The sequence below is a fragment of the Heterodontus francisci genome, chromosome 11, assembly GCF_036365525.1.
Source record: "Heterodontus francisci isolate sHetFra1 chromosome 11, sHetFra1.hap1, whole genome shotgun sequence".
NCBI classification, from domain to species: domain Eukaryota; kingdom Metazoa; phylum Chordata; class Chondrichthyes; order Heterodontiformes; family Heterodontidae; genus Heterodontus; species Heterodontus francisci.
The window spans coordinates 87,082,337-87,100,414 of record NC_090381.1 but is presented as its reverse complement, the minus strand read 5'-3'; the positions used below and the strand labels follow the sequence as shown (position 1 = coordinate 87,100,414).

The following is an 18,078-nucleotide window of genomic DNA, read 5'->3' as shown; positions in this document are numbered from 1 at the left end:
GGTAAGCTTTTTTGTACTTTTGTAGGGCCATAAAATTAGCATGGGCCACTGGACCTCCAGCTCAGCCTCCCCCACCCCCTACACCCACCACCATAGGCCTACCTTCTTCTGGTCCACAGGTCAGCCAGGCTGCCCAATATTGCAAGGGCCTGGAGTCAACTGGCTGCCCTGGGGCAGTCATTTTCCACCTCCTGCTAAATGCTAATACTCACCCAGTCTGTCTAAAATGAAACTTTTTCTTTTAGGTAGGGTGATAAGATGTGATCTAAGCAACCTGCAATCCCACGAGCATGCTCATTCCATTTTTTTTCGACTATGAGTGCCTACCTGACATTCTTCAAGCAGTGTTTAACTGGTCCATTTTAGTTTCTCTTTACCACCAACCCCATTAAAGTAATTGAGTTTTACTGTAAGAGCAATCTCTTGTATATTCAATTAGATCTTTTAAAGCCCACTACTTAAATTCGACAAAAACAATGTCGCCCTTATTATTATTCAGAACCACGTTGCACTGTACTTATACTGAGTGATTTACTGCATTAGGGCTCAGATTGTATGGAAACTCTTTAGATGCCTTCTGTCAGAAGTAATTGTGTTTAATACAGAAGCTGCAGAAATCAATCTGCTAGATTGACTTAAACTATTGATTATTTCTACACCCATATATCTGCCTTGAATAATTAATAAAGATGAATAATTGCATAGTCTGGAAAAAACAGGATTTCTTCCAACTAAATTAAATTTATCATGCTTTACAGGGAGAGATCTTTAACCCTTTGACTTCTCTGACCCACAACATTTTTATTAAGGCTCTAAAATAATTGGATGAGGGAAGCAAGCTGGAGAAAGGACATTTGACTTTACTTCTGCTACAGCTGGATAGTTGTGTCAAATGTAATATTTATAGCATTTACTCCAAAACATTTGAAATATATGTATTCCACTTATGTGTTTAGGGTAAGCAAGTCAAATGCTGAAAACCATTGTACGCAACAAGGATTCTTTTCCTTCAGTGATATGAACAGGTATCACTGCAAGAAATTGCATGGGTCCAAAGCTGCCAACCTCTGTCACGTATTTTGAAGGAGTGAACAGAGAGCAAGAGTGAGAGAGAAAGGGGGTAATTTTAATCCCCAAGAATGGGAAGGCTTGGGGTGTGTGAGAAGCTAAAATTTGAAAGATTTTCAACACAGCCCCAACCTGCCCACTACTGGTTTTATCAGAGGCAGACCATGGGCAGGTGAGCAATCTGCTCTCAGGAGTTGCGTCAGTAGGTACAAGCTTTTACAGAGGCTCTATGCCTCAATTTTTATAGGCTTTTTAAAATGTAAATGCATTTGGCCCTGTTAAAAAGAGGTGGGAAGGGTCAGATCCATCAGGTAAGTACAATTACAGCATTGCTTTTGGGTAAGGACAAGCTGCAATGTTTCCCCATCAGCCCAACAGGCTTAACTGCTTCTGATTCCACAATCTCCAACTCCCCACAATCTCTCCTCCCCTCTGAGATCCTGCCCCATCTCCATTCTCTTCCTCCCCCCCACCCCCACAATCTGTTCCAGCAAACACAATCTCTCCCTCCCCAACTACGATCTGCCCCCACTTTCCCCCTCCCCATGTTCTCTCCCCCTGACCACGAGACTGCCCCCGACGAACCTCTCCCTCCCTCCCTCCCTCCCCCTGACCACACTCTCAGCTCCTTGACTGAGACCATCCAGAACCATGAGGCCATCCGGAATTCCTCCCCCCACTCCCTCTCCGTAAATATCGGGGTCAAAGACACTGACCAAGCACAGGACGGAAAAACCTCTTTTGCAACTATTCTTTAAAACTTCATTCACAATTTGATTTGCACTTTAATATTTTCTTATGTTTTGTAAGAACGATTTTAAAATACACAAATCTGAATTTAATCTTTAATTCAATACCTTTTAACCACCTAATAAAAAAAAAAGGGCAAGATTCTTTCCCCCCAATTAACTAAAGCCCAGGCATGAATAGTTAAATGATACCACAAGGCAACCTAGAATTTCATTGGGTAAAGCAGAAGATAATTCGAGTGACTTATTACTGTTTTCCTTTCCAAACCCTATTGTAGTTCCAAAGCCACCCATATTTCCAAGTTTCTTTGCTGTCCAAAATGATTCTATATTAAATATTGCTGCTACTTTCACTCTTGCAACAAGAGAATTCTGCTGACAGATGAGTCTATCACAACCTCTAATGTGCTCTGAAAGTAACCTATCTTCGGTAATAGGAAGTCGATTGGTGTTAGAGCAGGAAAAATGGGGTTTAGTGGTAGTGTTAACTTACTCACCTACTCTGATTTTTGTTTGCTTCTTTTCTTCCATAATTTTATATTCATTTTTGCCATTTTGATGGCGTGTAAAATTCAAATTCTGATTGCTGTTGGTTTACCATGGGTAGGAAGAGTATTCATTACTAGTATGCATCCAAGTCACTGGAAGTTTAAAGAAAAACAGCCTGCTTTCAGCTGCTTCATTATTCTGACTTTGAATTCTAAGGATTGTTATTATTGGACATCCTGAACATTCTACAGATGCTGCCAGACCTGCTGAGTGGTTCCAGCATTTCTTGTTTTTATTTCAGATTTCCAGCATCCGCAGTATTTTGCTTTTATTATATATGAATATTAAGCATTGCTGGCACTGGAGCCGCTTTAGATAACCAGAATAACTAGAAAAACATTGTCTGCAATAATTTATCCTGTAGACAATTGTTTGTAGTACTAAGTACTTAAATCACCCAATTACAATTCATTTGGGATTTGCACTTACTTTTATTTAATATGTGTGGTTACCTTTGAACTTATCATGCTTTTCTCTCAATTATTTTAATGGTGTAAAAATTACAAATCAGCTGCTAGCTAATCCAAGATTCCACCCCCCTCCCCCATCCTACCGAGGTTCAGTAACTGTTGAAACTGATTCAGTTGGTCAAGTATCCTATATTAGCTCACACAAATAAAAAAAAAGGATTACTGTAAGAAAAACAGCAATGGCCAGCTGAAGGATTTCATCTCTTAGACCATTTCCCTATTTCATAATAGCTACCGATAGTAGAAATGGACCTGATCCAATAAGTGTTCAATGTATCTGTACTGTATCAGATAAGAATGGGTAAATATTGATAATAAAAAAGTCTTTCAAAAGCTTCTATCGTATGAAATATCTTACCTGCTAAGAGACAGGGGCCTCGCACTAGCATCTCAAAGCTAAATTCATATGGTGCTGGGTTGAATACTTGTTCATTGAAGATCTCTGGTAGACTGCGGTGTTCGCTTGTTGAGGGCTTCTCTGGTTTCAACCCTCCTGCTCCAAAACAACTGGTAGAGCTAAAACTGTACATTTATAAAAAGATGGGGGGAAAGACATATGCAAATTCAGTAGAAAATAACATTTAGAAAAAGCATAATTAAACAAAAAGTCAGCTAACAATCTCAGAGTCTTGCCCTGACAGCAGTCTCCCAAACATATGGGCATAGTGGTGGCTGTTGATCGATAAAATTCCTGGTTTGGAAGTGTCAGGATCACTAATGATTGCTGTGTCAGCTATACAATCAATGGTGGCCCAAATTAAATTGTACTGGGGTCTTGCCCATTTTTCTGTTCAGTGAAAGAAATAGAGCTACATATATGTAGATAGACAAATTTTCAATTCCAACCTCAATGGCTAAAGTCTGTTACTTTAGCCACTAATCCAGTGGCGGAGGACATATTCCTTTTTTTTTATTCGTTTGGGGGATGTGGGCGTCGCTTGCTAGGCCAGCATTTATTGCCCATCCCTCATTGTCCTTGAGAAGTTGGTGGTGAGCTGTCTTCTTGAGCCACTGCAGTCCTGGGGGTTTAGGTACACCAACAGTGCTGTTAGGAAAGGAGTTCCAGATTTTGACCCAGTGATATAGTTCCAAGTCAGGATGGTGTGTGGCTTGGAGAGGAACTTGCAGCTGGTGATGTTCCCATGCTTCTGCTGTCCTGGTCCTTCTAGGTGGTTGAGGTCGCAGGTTCTGAAGGTACTATCGAAGGAGTCTTGGTGAGTGCAGCAATGCATCTTGTAGATGGTACATATTTCTGCCATTGTGAATCTGTGGTGGAGGGAGTGAATATTGAAGGTTGTGGATGGGGTGCCAGTCAAGTGGGCTGCTTTGTCCTGGATGGTGTTGAGCTTCTTGAGTGTTATTGGAACTGCACCCATCCAGGCAAGTGGAGAGTATTCCATCACACTCCTGGCTTGTGCCTTGTAGATGGTAGACAGGCATTGGAGAGACAGGAGGGAAGTTACTTGCCACAGAATTCCTAACCTCTGACCTGCTCTTGTAGCTACAGCATTTATGTGGCTGGTGCAGTTCAGTTTCTGGTCAATGGTGACCCCCAGGATGTTGATGGTGGGGGATTCAGTGATGGTAATGCCATTGAACATCAAGGCGAGATGGTTAGATTCTTTCCTGTTGGAGACAAGTCATTGCCTGGCACTTGTGTGGCGCAAATGTTACTTGCCACTTATCAGCCCATGCCTGGATGTTGTCCAGGTCTTGCTGCATATATGGACATGGCCGGTTTCGGTATCTGAGGAGTCACAAATGGTGAACATTGTGCAATCATCAGCGAACATCCCCACTTCTGACTTTATGCTGGAGAGAAGGTCATTGATGAAGCAGTTGAAGGTGGTTGGGCCTAGGACACTACCCTGAGGAACTCCTGCAGTGATGGCCTGGGACAGAGCTGATCGACCTCCAACAACCACAACCATCTCCTTTTGTGCTAGATATGACTCCAACCAGCTGAGAGTTTTCCCTGATTCCCATTGACTCCAGTTTTGCTAGGGCTCCTTGATGCCATACTCCGTCAAATGCTCACTTCACCTCTGCATTTCAGCTATTCTGTCCATATTTGGATCAAGGCTGTAATGAGGTCAGGAGCTGAGTGGCCCTGACGGAACCCAAACTGAGTTTCACTGAACAGGCTATTGCTAAGCAAGTGCCACTTGATAGCACTGCTTACGACCCCTTCCATCACTTTGCTGATGATCAGGAGTAGACTGATAGGGCAGTAATTGGCCGGGTTGGATTTTTCCTGCTTTTTGTGCACAGGACATACTTGGGCAATTTTCCACATTGCCGGGTAGATGCCAGTATTGTAGCTGTACTGGAACAGCTTGGCTAGGGGCATGGCAGTTCTGGAACACAGGTCTTCAGTACTATTGCCAGAATGTTGCCAGGGCCCATTGCCTTTGCAGTATCCAGTACCTTTAGCCATTTCTTGATATCACATGGATGGTCTTGTAGTGGCTTCATTTTCATAACCAGAATAATAAGAAAATGGATATGATTCCATGTCTCCCATGAATTGACGTTACACTGTCAAATATCAGTACACAAAAATACACTTAGATGACATTCCTTTGTTTGCTATTTTAGTTGAAGTGTTAGCTCATTTTGAAACGGTTAATAACTCCATTAAAAAACAGACCAAGCAATCTTACAAATAGTTTAAACATTTTCATACTGATGAGTCCAATTTTAAGTGCCTTTACCCAATGTTTTGTCTCTATCCAATGAAATCAGGGCAGTACAGCTTAAAATGGTGTTGAGCCACTTACCACCCTGTTTACGCTGATGCTCCAGCCACCGTCATCCTAGGTAGGGTCTTAAGGCGGCCAGTTGAAGCACCCATCTGCTTCAGGCAAGAAGCCTCTTATAATATGCAAATTGGGGCCCTACGACATACACAGGATCCAGATTGCAAATTTGAGGTACCAATGGGCGGAGTGTGATCCCAAGGACATTATGGGCAGGAATTTTAAACTCTCCCCAGTCAGTGGGAAATGAGGAGGGGACCAGTTAAAATGGAGCAGCCCTATTTCCATTCTGATTCTCCATTTTATTGTTGCCATATTTATCTCCCACCAGATATGCAAGGGACTCTATGGGCACTTTAGCCCATTCCTGTGCAGGGCACTGACCATGACAAAGCCCGAAACGTGTTCTGAAGTATGTTGGAAGAAAATTTCTGGTCTCTGCTGTCCCAAGCCCTCCCCTCCCCCAGCTACAAGATGTTTGCAACAACAACCCCAGACCTACCTTCTTATTGGCAGCCTTTTCTTGGTGCCAATGAGTGACCTCCACACTGCCCAATCTTTACCCCTTAACTGTTTTTGAGTGCCCAGTTAGACTGTTCAAGAATTTTGCTGCACTAGGTTCCATAGACTAATATGAAACTTGACCATAAAACTCCACGAGGTAGTAAGATATTAAGACTTACTCTTGTTCATCACTTCTTGTAGACTCAGTCTTCCCCTCATTACTGCATACCAGAGGCATAAACACAGAAGAGATCACCACATGCATGGCGCCATTTTTTTGTGTCTGAGGTTCCACCGTGGTGCTGAGAAATATTGTTATGGTTTCCAGAGAACCAATCAGTCCAGTGCTAACAATGAAGGTTGTTCTATCCATGTCTTCATCCAGTATCAGGTGACCTGTGTATTAATATGGTGAAGACACAAGTTCAGGCTTAAGTATTCATTTCCAAGGCTGTAGAAAGAGAAACTAGGGATCTTCATTAAAAACTACATCCCAAACATATTTATGACAGTGAACTGAACAATTTTTTTTGACAGAGGGGAGAAAGGGTAAATAGTGCACTCATACTACAAGCTATTGTTGTATTCTAATTAACACATGGAATGGAGCAATGGGCTCCTAAAAATCTGGTATTGATGTTGGGTAACTGTATTTGTATCTCCCTATGTCACAAGGACCTTCAAATTCCAGTTACACTGTGCACTTCAAGAGCCTGGGACTCAGACAAAGCATTTTTAATAGGTGGAAAAAGAGGTAAAATAAGTAGAAAAGTGGGATTGGTTGACACAATGGAACAAAAAGTCAGGCAGATTCTACAATGGGTGGATTATCTGCTCTGCTAGGTTAATAGCCAGGTGCTGAAGTTAAGATACCGCCTCCTCCGTTTGGACAAATTTAGCCAAAGTTGAATCTCGTGGAATTGAAGGTAAATTATTGACCTGATTAGATAATTGGCTGAGCAGAAGGAGACAGACAGTAAGGATAATGGGCAGGTACTCTAAGTGACAGGACGTGACTAATGGTGTCCCACAAGGATCTGTGTTGGGAACTCAACTACTCACCATATTTATTAGTGATTTAGATGATGTGATTGAAAGCCAAACTATACAAGACCCTGGTTAGACCACACCTGGAGTACTGTGAACAATTCTGTGCTCCACACCTTAGGAAGGATATACTGGCCTTGGAGGCAAGGCAGCTTAGATTGACCAGAATGATACCTGAACAACAAGGGTTAAATTATAAAAGGAAAGATTACAAAAACTAGGGATGAATTCCCTGGAATTTAGAAGGTTACGCAGTGATTTAATCAAAGTTTTCAAGATATTAAGGGGAACAAATAGGGTAGAAAACGAAACTATCTCCACTGGCTGGAGACTCTGGTATCAAGGGTCATAATCTAAAAATTAAAGCTAGATTTTTCAGGAGTGAAATTAGGAAACACTTCTTCATCCAAAATGTGGTAGAAGTTTGGAACTCTCTTCCACAAATGGCAATTGACGATCAATCAATTGTTAATTTTAAAATCGGAGATTGATATATTTAGGTTTAGCAAAGTTTTTACGGGACATGAGACAAAGTTAGGTAATGCAGAGTTAGGTCACAGATCAGGCATGATCTCATTGAATGAGAAAATAGGCTCAAAAGGCTAATGGACTACTCCTGTTCCTATGATAATCACAAACCAGTTCCTGGAGGGCAAACACAGAGTAACAATAACTTTGGCATTCACTGATAGTTTTCCTCAGAGCTTAAAAAAGATGACTGGGAAATGGAAACAGGACATTGGCGATGAGTGTGGTGTCCTTTAGTGGACGAATGCATATTAATTGGGTATTGTAGAAGGAGCTCTCATCGCAATTGTGTTTGTAGCCAATACTGACACTGGGTTATAAAAAGTCTTTTTTTTGCTGTTTTTTTTTTTAAAAAGGTGTTTCCAAAATCCCTATATTTTGTATATTTTGCCACTTGACATTTTAGTTGCTTGATGCTTGTTTTGCATAGACCAGACGAAATGCATATTTAAGGTTTGTGGTGATTTGTTCAATCTTAATCCCTGGGGTTTAATTGGGTAAAGGGGGATAAGGAATCCTGCCTACATTACCAGTACTCTTGCTAGGTGGAATTGCTTGTTTACAATCAGGGATGAAAGTGCTATTGATTTAATTTCTGTTACGACCGGATGAGAAAGGTGTCTAGGGGTCCCCCTCAGCCTTCACCTGGGTCTTACCAAAACAGGGTTTTATTTTTAAACACATCGTGTTTTTAGCTCCCTCTTGGTGAATCCTTGTTCACCGCTTTTCAATTATAAGGCAGAGAAACTGGCACAAACAGGTTTTCTTAGGTTTAAAGAAGAAAAGTTGAAATTTATTGAACTCTAATTCGGTTGACGCCTACGGATACACGACGCTAGCATGCATGCGTGATACACACATGAAAATAGAGACAGAAAAGAGAAGTGGAAAGGTTTGAGGCAATATCTGAAGAGTTTTTGTTACGGTTCTTCGAGCTCACTGTAGAGTCCTTGATTGTAGGTAGCTCTTGCTTTTCATTGGGGCCCAGTATTCTTCTTAAACCTTGTTTGCTGTAGGAGACTTTTCTCCCTTGGGCTCATGTGTCTTCAGTGGATTCAGAGGCTCGTGAGAAAGGGATGGGAAGCAGACAGGAGAGATCTTCTCAGTCCAGGAGCAAACAGCCTTTGAGTTCAAACTCTCTGTGGCTAGTTCAAAAACTCTGGAACAGCCAGGTAGTCATGTGACCTGGCCCCTGTGCATTGCATCACCCCAGCAGGCCGTGGAATGCACTTTCCCACCCAGTCACTGTCCGGTGATCAACATCCATTGTCGGCTGAATGCGTCAGGGAATGGTCCTTTGTCAACACAAACACTATCTGTTAGCATGCAAATATTTTTTCCAGCCACAGCTGATCTGTTCAATAAGTCATTTCCTCACTCCAGCAACAGTTCAAAATCAATGTTCATATGACAAAACCAATGTGCCTCATTCTTGGCAGGTGGGGGCCTGCATGACAATTTCCCTCTCCTGTTTTCTTTGGAGGTGGTTTGAATATTGGCCAGGCAATCTATTGTGTGAGCTTCCAAGGATAGGTCCAAACTACCATTTCTTTTTCAAATTAGTAATATACTTCAACATGGAGAATAAAAAGCATATGAAGAGAAAGAACTGTTCCCATATGAGCCAGAACTATGTAAAGTAATGATTAATTTGTATCAAACATTGGTTACACCACATTTAGATTATTGTGTGCAGTTATAGGACATTAAGCCATAGAAAGTGTATGCCATAGATTCACTAGCATTATGCCAGAGATAGGAAATTACAGTTACGAGGAGAGACTCAAGACACTGGGACTGTTACCACTACAGCAGAGAAGGCCAAGAGGAGAGTAAATGGAAGTTATATAAAATTTTGAAAGGCTCTGATGGACTGAATAGGGAAAGACTATTTCCTCTTTTGGCAAGGAGTTATTGATGATGGGTCAACAATTTAAAACTGTCACGATTGGTTGTTGGAGCATGGAATGCGCTGCTACCTAGAGTATTTGAAGCAGAAGGAGATACATGGCCTTGGAGAGATCATGGGCCAGTGGGATTAGTTCTGAATTGTTTTAGCAAAGAACCTGCACAGGCACAATGGGCCAACTCGCCTCCTTCTCAACTGTTAACACATATAGTTCAAATTGCATAAGTGACATAGACGGAAGATGAGAAAGAGTTCAGAAATTTCACCTTTTAGAATTAGTACAGATCTATTCAAATCAGTCAACACTTGAGGCCAAGGTAAGCCCATGTTGTGATTTATTCAGGCTGCTAAAGGGAATATTTTGTTAAAGTACTGATTAATTATGTACTTTAGATTGGGACGGTGTGTTTTCTTTACAGGTCTGGTTTATTGCCATATCTGCAACTGATCCATTACTAGATCAACATGTGCAATGGCTTTAAGTAATAATCATATGCATGCAAGATTAATTGTGCAGTGGATTTTCATAACCTCAAGCTATTCCTCTAATAACTGCAGTAGGCAATTTTGAACTCTAACCCAATGCAAATCTGATGACGAATGTCATTTTATACACATATCTTTAATGTTATTTGCTGAAAAAGACTAAGTTCATAAAAACAGTGAAAAATCAACATAGATAAATGTGAGGTATTACAACCTTTTTATTTTTCTTGACAGAGTGTAACATTACTTAGAAAATAAGGATCTAAATAGGATAGAGAAGCAAAGGGATCTGCAAGTGCAAATACACAAATCATTGAAAATAGCAAACCAAGCAATAGTGTTTACCTTTCATTCTATCCCTGTAGAAATAAAGAACTTATGCTAAACTTAATTTGAACTTTGGACAGACCATACCAGGTGTCTTGCATCCAATTCTGGTTGCCATGGTATAAAAAAGATACAGGAGGCACTGGAGAGGGTTTAAATAAGATTTACAAGGATGATACCAGGAATTTGAGATTATACCTCTTCAGAGAGGATGAATAAGCTAGGTTTTTTTACTCTTGAAAAGAGAAGGCTGAGGGATAACCTAATAGAGGTCTTTAAAATTATGAAAGGTTTTGATAGAGTAGACACAGAGCGGGCAGCATTTTCTCCACCTTAAAATTTTTTGTCCTTTGGGACTTCCTCTGGGTCCTGACCTCACTCATGTCAGTGGTGTGCCCTTTGGCACAATTTTACGGGAAGGCCGCCTCTACGTTGGAAGACCAATTAGGGATGGCAGGCACCAAAAGCGGGAGGCCCGATCAGAGCAGCTGAAGGGAAGGGCAGCCAGTAGCCTCACTGAGAATGGTGTGTGCTGCTCAGGTATACAGAGAAGGAGAGAACAGCTCAAAATGGAGCAGCAACACTGATGCTGGAACCTGCAGTCACAACCTGACGCCCAGCATAAGCCACCCGATCAGTCTGTAGGGGAAACGCTTCCAGATGAAAGCATTTCCCAGCAGTTGTGCTAGAAGGAATGACTTACTGCGCTATTCTCGCTTCCTGTGAGGAGGCAAGGTGCAGCCACTGCAGGTGACCCCTGCAATGTTTGCAAATTAACACTGAAGTGCCAAAATAGGGGATAACTGAACTTTTAACTACCTTAGTCGGCTACCTGTTGCTGCCGGGCAGGTAGCCATTGCTGATGGAAGCCTGCTTCCGGGAAAAACGCTCTGAAGCAGGAACATGTTAGGGAGCCAGTCCGATGTGTTGCTTTCTGAATTTCCCCGCACCCTCACCCCTGCCCCCCAACTCCAAAGCCGCCTCCATGGGACTGGGAAAACCCACACCAGTGCTTACACTTGTGGGAAAGAACAAAACTAGAGGCCATCAACATAAGATAGTCACCAAGAAATCAAATAGAGAATTCAGAAGAAACTTCTTTACCCAAAGAGTGGTGAGAATGTGGAACTCGCTACCCACAGGTCATGGTTGAACTTAGTATAGAGACATTTAAGGGGAAGCTAGATAAGCATATGAGGGAGAAGGGAATAAAGCATAATGCTGATGAGGAAAGACAGGAGGAAGCTCGAATGCAGCATAAACGCTGGCATGGATTGGTTGGGGCCGAATGGGCTGTTTTGGTGCTGCAAGTCCGATGTAATCCCATTCCTCCTTAGCTTGGAATTCTTTCTATTAAGAAACTATACCATGTAAGATTTACTGAACATGTCTCGTACTAGTTCTTACATAGCAACATCCATGCAGGTATTCAGAATGCTGCAAAAAGAATACTCAAAAAAGATTCAACTCAATTATCAAACTGCAAAAATATGCAATGTTTTACACAAGCTTTGAATTAGTTTGTGGCACCAGGGTTCTGTACAGAAGCTATCAGAGGAGAAATGTAATCTGTCACCTTAACTTACCATTGTTACACTGTAGAGCCAGGTTGGCACGGCTACAACAGTCAAAACAGCAGTCTTCTGCTCTTCCCCGATCCTTTATCTGAATCGTGACTAATCTTCCAGCTGTCGAGGCTTCAAATGCAACCACCGTCTCGGACTCCCCCAACAGGTAAACAAATACGCCTAGAAAAGGGGCTAAACTTTTTTACAATTTCTAATTTGTACAATACGAATTGTGTTCATGGAATAAAAGTTCATGGATTAATTTTAACAGCACAAAGCAAAATTTTGATCTTAAGAAAATTCTGTTAGCTGCACACAGATGGACAGGGGAACTGGTAATTATGGAGGAAAATCTTCAGACCCGACCACACAGGTCTCTAAGCTGCAAAAAAATGAAAGGCATGAAGCAAACATGGAAAAGTTTCGATTAAAAGGGACCATTAAACAGGAGGCAAAGCTCTGGCAAAAAAAAAAACTCCCTACAAATGGGTGCAAAGCTAATGTAGTTATTCTCTAGAGACTTTTTTTTAAAAAAGAGATTTACATTTAATTATATTAGACACATTGATCAATGAGTTACAATCCAAGCAGTTATGCCAGGATCATACCCGTCAGTACTCTGCAATGCTGACCCTGTTGGAATTTGAGAGGTCACAGGGCAAGTAGATGTCTATGCCACAATGGGTACCTCTCCAGCACCCGTTTCCCCTATATGGCCAGAATCCCACCCTGGAGCTCAATGTAATGGGGCTGATCCAATTTTTTGAAATCAAGAACAGAGGCTTCCCTAGTATGAAAAAGCAAAAGGAAGTCTTGCATGCTGTAGTGCACTTCTGGAGGCTGACACACCTCTCTCGGTGTCCCAGCCTCTGGTGTTACACCAAGGCCCTTCTGAGCTAGAGAAGCAGGAACTCCTAACATAAGGAGTCTCTTTCACCTGCGCCTCCCACTTCCCCACCTGCCCTGCTTCATCTCCTTACCATCATTGGCTTTATAGTCGGAAGGTGAAGGTTCTGCCCCTACAAAGGTTGGGCAGCATTGGGACAACTGGGTCCCTCCCTTTTTCTAGTCATTTTGATCAGACATCTAGCAGAGTTAAGGTGGAAGTCCAAGTGAAACATAGTGAGGAAAATCGGGGCCATTTTTACATTGATTGGTTAAAATATTTTTGATTAGGAATACTAAATTACAGTAAGACTTATCAAAACAATAAGAGGAAAACAGTTAGATAAAAGGGAGAACACCACCATATTGGAAAAATTTTAGGCAGGCTAACTTCCAGAAACAGCCAACACTGAACATTTATTATTATGTCTGCCACTAGGCTCAGTTTGTGTTGCCTTAATCACTATAGGCCCCAAATGTGCACTGCAAATGGCTGGCTTCTTGGAGGTCATGGTGTGCAATTTTGCAGGTCAGCACTTTGGAACAGTTAGCATAAGCCCCCTGCACATGGCCTTGCATCAGCAAATAACAATGGGGGAAATGTACAAAATCTAACTAGCAGCTCAACTCAATCTACACCTTTAAAGATAAGTTACTGCATATGGGGCTAAATATTGTTTCAGCCTTTGTACAGCTTCAAAATGATTTTTCAGTAATAGTTATCCTTTTTCCAATAGCCAAGCTTTGACATGGAGGGAGGAAAGAAAAAAAAGTGCCAGGCAAAAATGAAGTGAAAGGAAACACTTTGTGCATGCTGTGGACAGGTGACTTTCATTTATTTTATTATTACGAGCAGACTTTCCCCCATGACATTCCTCACAGTAAGTTGGAAAATGGACTGAAGTTTACTAGCCCTTCGACACTGCGGGTCGTGGCGCAGGGGCCGGTAAAATTCTGCAGGGAGAGACCCGCCTCAACCCGCAACGTCAAGAAGGGCCCGCCGCATATTACTAGCAGCAGGGGGAACCTCGATGCGGACCCCACCCCCCACCCCACCGCGTGGCGGCGGTCCCTTCATCGCTGTATGTAGATTGACGTTAAATATATTCAAATGAATTTACCTGCCATCCCACGCCGATTTTATGGCCTCTGTTCGGCCTTCGCATGCCTTTGGAACTCCACATGGAGTTCTGAGGCAAGAACCTGGTGGGGAGAGGGGGTGTAATAAAAATATCAGGGCGGGATGGGTGGAGGAGTGGGGAAATCAATTTTTATTGGATGTGGGGATGGTGCGAAGGATTTGAAGGGCAAAAGATTGAAGGTTGGGGTGGGGGAAGTTCGGGTATTTGAATAAAAATCGATTAGTGGTCATTTGGGGCAATGAAATGACAAGTGGAGGGGGGTTGGGGAAGGGCCTCCATCACTTACTTTTATATTTAATAAAAATCACTAATGATTTCCCTTTAAAAATTTAAATTAATTGTAAGGGCTTAAAGCCCTTTAAAAATGGTGCCGGAACCTGTGCGGTGGCACCAGACGCCGTTGCCAGGGGCACTGAGGCCGCCCCCCCCATGTCATCGGGGGCGGCCGCTTCGCCTCCTCTGTTTAAATCAGCCCCCACGCATAATATTGCGGGGGGTCGGCAGCGGCTGCCGCTGAATGCGAGCATGCCCGTGTTTAAAGGGCGCCACTATGCGGCGCTCGAATAAAATTCAGGCCAATTATATTTGTTGCACAGTAAAATGCATTATTTTGTTATTATCAGGCTAAGTGTTTTTGTCATGATAGAAATGGAATGTCTAAAAGAAATAAAGGGACAGTACTGAGGGAAGCTGTCTGCTGCTATCGAGGAGCAAAGGCTGGTCTGGTGTCACCTCACCTACCTGGCCTGTCCTTGAAGCAAAAATCTCTGATGTAAATACACACATCCTGAGGTTAACTGACAGTCTGTTTTGTTGCAATTTGATGCTGTTGAATAAATATATCTGGACCAATCACAAGCAACCGGTAAAACTTTCAATTGTGATGGATGTGCTTTTAATATATGAATAGATTATGATAGTCCTGTGCCAAAAGTAAGACTAATTTCTCCCAATACATGTTTTTAGGCGATGGTTCAACACTCCATTAGAAATGACACTATATTTGCAGAATATTGTGAAACCTATCTGGGTAGGAGTAAGTGATGACAGGCTCACAGTCATTTGTAGCCAGGGGCAGGGGTGGGGAAGGAAAAAAAGAGTTCAGGGTGAGGAAGCAGCAGGTACTTCTTGCAGAAATTAAGAAGGACATGGGATTGATTCTTTCACCAGTTAAGTTGAAAGTAGCTCTAGCTATGGTAGCTTATGGTCTCACACAAAGGGGCCCCATATCACCTAGCATTTTCCTAATTCCATATGTAGCCCATACTTTATTAACTCTGATTGACAGATGTTTCACCAGTACTTTGTCCCTGTGTTTGTTGTAGGCAGTATTGGGATACACAGTAACAGGGGAATACATTTTCTTGCTGCTCAGAGCAAAATATATCCCCAGCTAATTCAGTCTCAAAAGATGAGATTGGAAATTGTGAAAAACTTGAAAAAACAACGTAATTGTCCCTATTACATTCTGCAAATTGTGATAAAATGGTCTCCATTAACTCACAGAGACGGCAAAATTCTCATCATCGGTACTATCCCCCTTCACGTTCACATGCCCGACTAAAGAAAACTACTAGGGTAGAATTTCCACTTTTGATGCAATTGGTGAGCAGGGCACAAGTTGCACTAGTTTTGAAAACTGTTTTTCCCCTCACGTTTCTGCTTAAATTGATTTGCATATTGCCAAATGTAAAATTTGACATGAACCAGCACAATCAGGCAGCTTTTTAGAAAGTAATATAAAGTAAATGTTGCTTTGAAGAAAACTCCCTGATATATTTAAGAATGGTAACTTGGTGTAGTTTGATTAATACAGTTGAAAATGGGCTTAACACAGAAAATAAGCAGTTTAACCAAAGTGTCTAGTCTGCCTTCTGTGAGTCACCCAATTTTCAATGAACGAAAATGATTTTTTAAAATACTATACTGAAACATCTGCTAGTTATATTAGTGTACAGTAGATAGTTACTTAGTAAATTATAAAGATTTATATTCAAAAGGTTTTAAAACATACCTATTAGTGCCCTTGCACCTTAACAAGAGGCTTAATTTTCAGAGCCTCTTCGAAGGCCTGCAAACAAGTGCAATTAGTGGAAACTCACAATGATAATGAATTCAATTTGGGTGGATGGCCAGTTTTGTGGGCGTGGCCAGCTTCTAGCATGATGTCTTTTAAACTAGCTATAAAGATCATGGAAATTTGATTTGCGCCGAACAGAATTTGCACTTCAAACTTGATGCTGTTTTACGCTGGTTTGGCTGATTGCAGGTGAATTGCAACGAGAAATCTAGCACAACCTAAATTCCTGCCCCTAGTCTTTACACAACAGTTTTTCATTTCTCAGTGCTAAATCACTTTCTGATTTGTAATTTTATTTTGTTCTGCACTTGCATTTGTTGCTCAGTTGCTTACCTTCCACTGGTTCCATTTCTGGGTTGGTGTAGGTGAGGCTTGCAGATACCCTGAGGGAGTAACCATTAGTGCAGGCTTTGATGCAGGAAGCTTTCAAAGGGAGAGGTGCCCATGTTGATTGATTTAACAAGCCTGGCATTGTGTTCAGGCACAGTCTTTATAGATGGCAATTCTGAAACATATAACCCCATAAAGTTCAGCACTGAGTGAGCACAAGATAAAATTAGAAATATCTGCAGAAGGACATAAGACAAAAATTAGATTGGTCTCCAGCATATGATAATCAAATCCCTTGTTAATTATATAAGGTCACAGAGTTTTGTCATCTGAATGCTGTTTTGGCAGGTTACTTGTAAAAGACAAATGCTACAAATGGTTAATCATTTTTTGTCCATGCCTAAAATCCAAATTCTCCAACATGCCATGGTTCTTATTTGCATTATTGTGCACTTTTCTAGCTGTGAAACAAGCAGACATGGGCATTGTAGTAGATAGTCCTTATTGTGGTAGTACAGTGAACACCGGCCTGTGACCCATCTGGCTTCTGTAACTGTATTTAGACAGAATAGATAAATGTCACATTTCTTTTAGAACCCTCTATAAAGAAAACCAATTGAAAATGTTATTGTCTTCGAATGTAAGATTACTTTAGCTATATAATAAAAATGATCAATCCGTTCACTGTTTCCTTCATCCCCATGACTCAAACACAACACAGCTAGATACTGTATCAGGGAGTCCTTGTTTTACAAATCCTTAGAATCTTCAACATAATACTGTATTTTAGTGCTTGCCATAGACATTTATTAGTTTTGAAAGTGTGGTGTTATATAGATTGTTTCTCTGTTAGTTTTTAGTTTTATACCATGACACTTCAGAATTACAACCATTTCAATCTGAGGTCATATTGTAAATTTACACAATGAATACAGATATTTCCAATACTCAATCACAGAATAACATCTGGAGCGGAACCACATTGTTTACATGTCTGTGAATAATTAACAAGAACCCTAATATTGCATTTCAGTTGATAGATAAGCCTGCACAACATTAGGAACATAGGAGCAAGAGTAGGCCATTCAGCCCATTGAACCTGCTCTGCCATTCAATATGATCATGGCTGATCATCCACTTCAGTGCCTTTTTCCCACACTATCCTCATATCCCCTTACGTCATTGGTATTTAGAAATCTGTCAATCTCTGCTTTAAACATACTCAATGACTGAGCTTCCACAGCCCTCTGGGGTAGAGATTTCCAAAGATTCACAACCCTCTGAGTAAAGACATTTCCCCTCATCTCTGCCCTAAGTGGCTTCCTCCTTATTTTCAAATTGTGTCCCCTGGTTCTAGACTCCCCAACCAGGGGAAACATCTTACCTGCATCTACCCTGTCTATCCCTTTAAGTATTTTGTAGGTTTCAATAAGATCACGTCTCATTCCTCAAAACTCTAGAGAATACAGGCTCAGTTTCCCCAATCTCTCTTCATAGCATATCCCGGGAACAAGCCTAGTGAATCTTCGTTGCACTTCCTCTATGGCAATAATATCCTTCCTATGGTAAGGGGATCAAAACTGCACACAGTACTCCAGGTTCAGTCTAACCAAGGTTCTATACAATTGAAGCAAGACTTCATTACTCCTGTACTCAAATTCTCTTGCTATAAAGACT

General features: G+C 41.5%; 1 protein-coding gene across 1 annotated transcript in view; it reads right to left on the bottom strand.

The window, feature by feature from the left end:
• The window catches only part of vwa5b2 (von Willebrand factor A domain containing 5B2), a 79,800-nt gene extending 63,257 nt beyond the window's left edge, over positions 1-16,543 (bottom strand). Inside the window, exons 1-4 of the mRNA XM_068041504.1 lie at positions 16,405-16,543; positions 11,983-12,144; positions 6,279-6,495; positions 3,195-3,358 (exon numbers count right to left, since the gene is read on the bottom strand). Of these exons, the coding sequence (XP_067897605.1) occupies positions 3,195-3,358; positions 6,279-6,495; positions 11,983-12,144; positions 16,405-16,543 (682 nt within the window). The remainder of the gene's footprint in view (positions 1-3,194; positions 3,359-6,278; positions 6,496-11,982; positions 12,145-16,404) is intronic.
• Between the last annotated feature and the right edge of the window lie 1,535 nt (positions 16,544-18,078).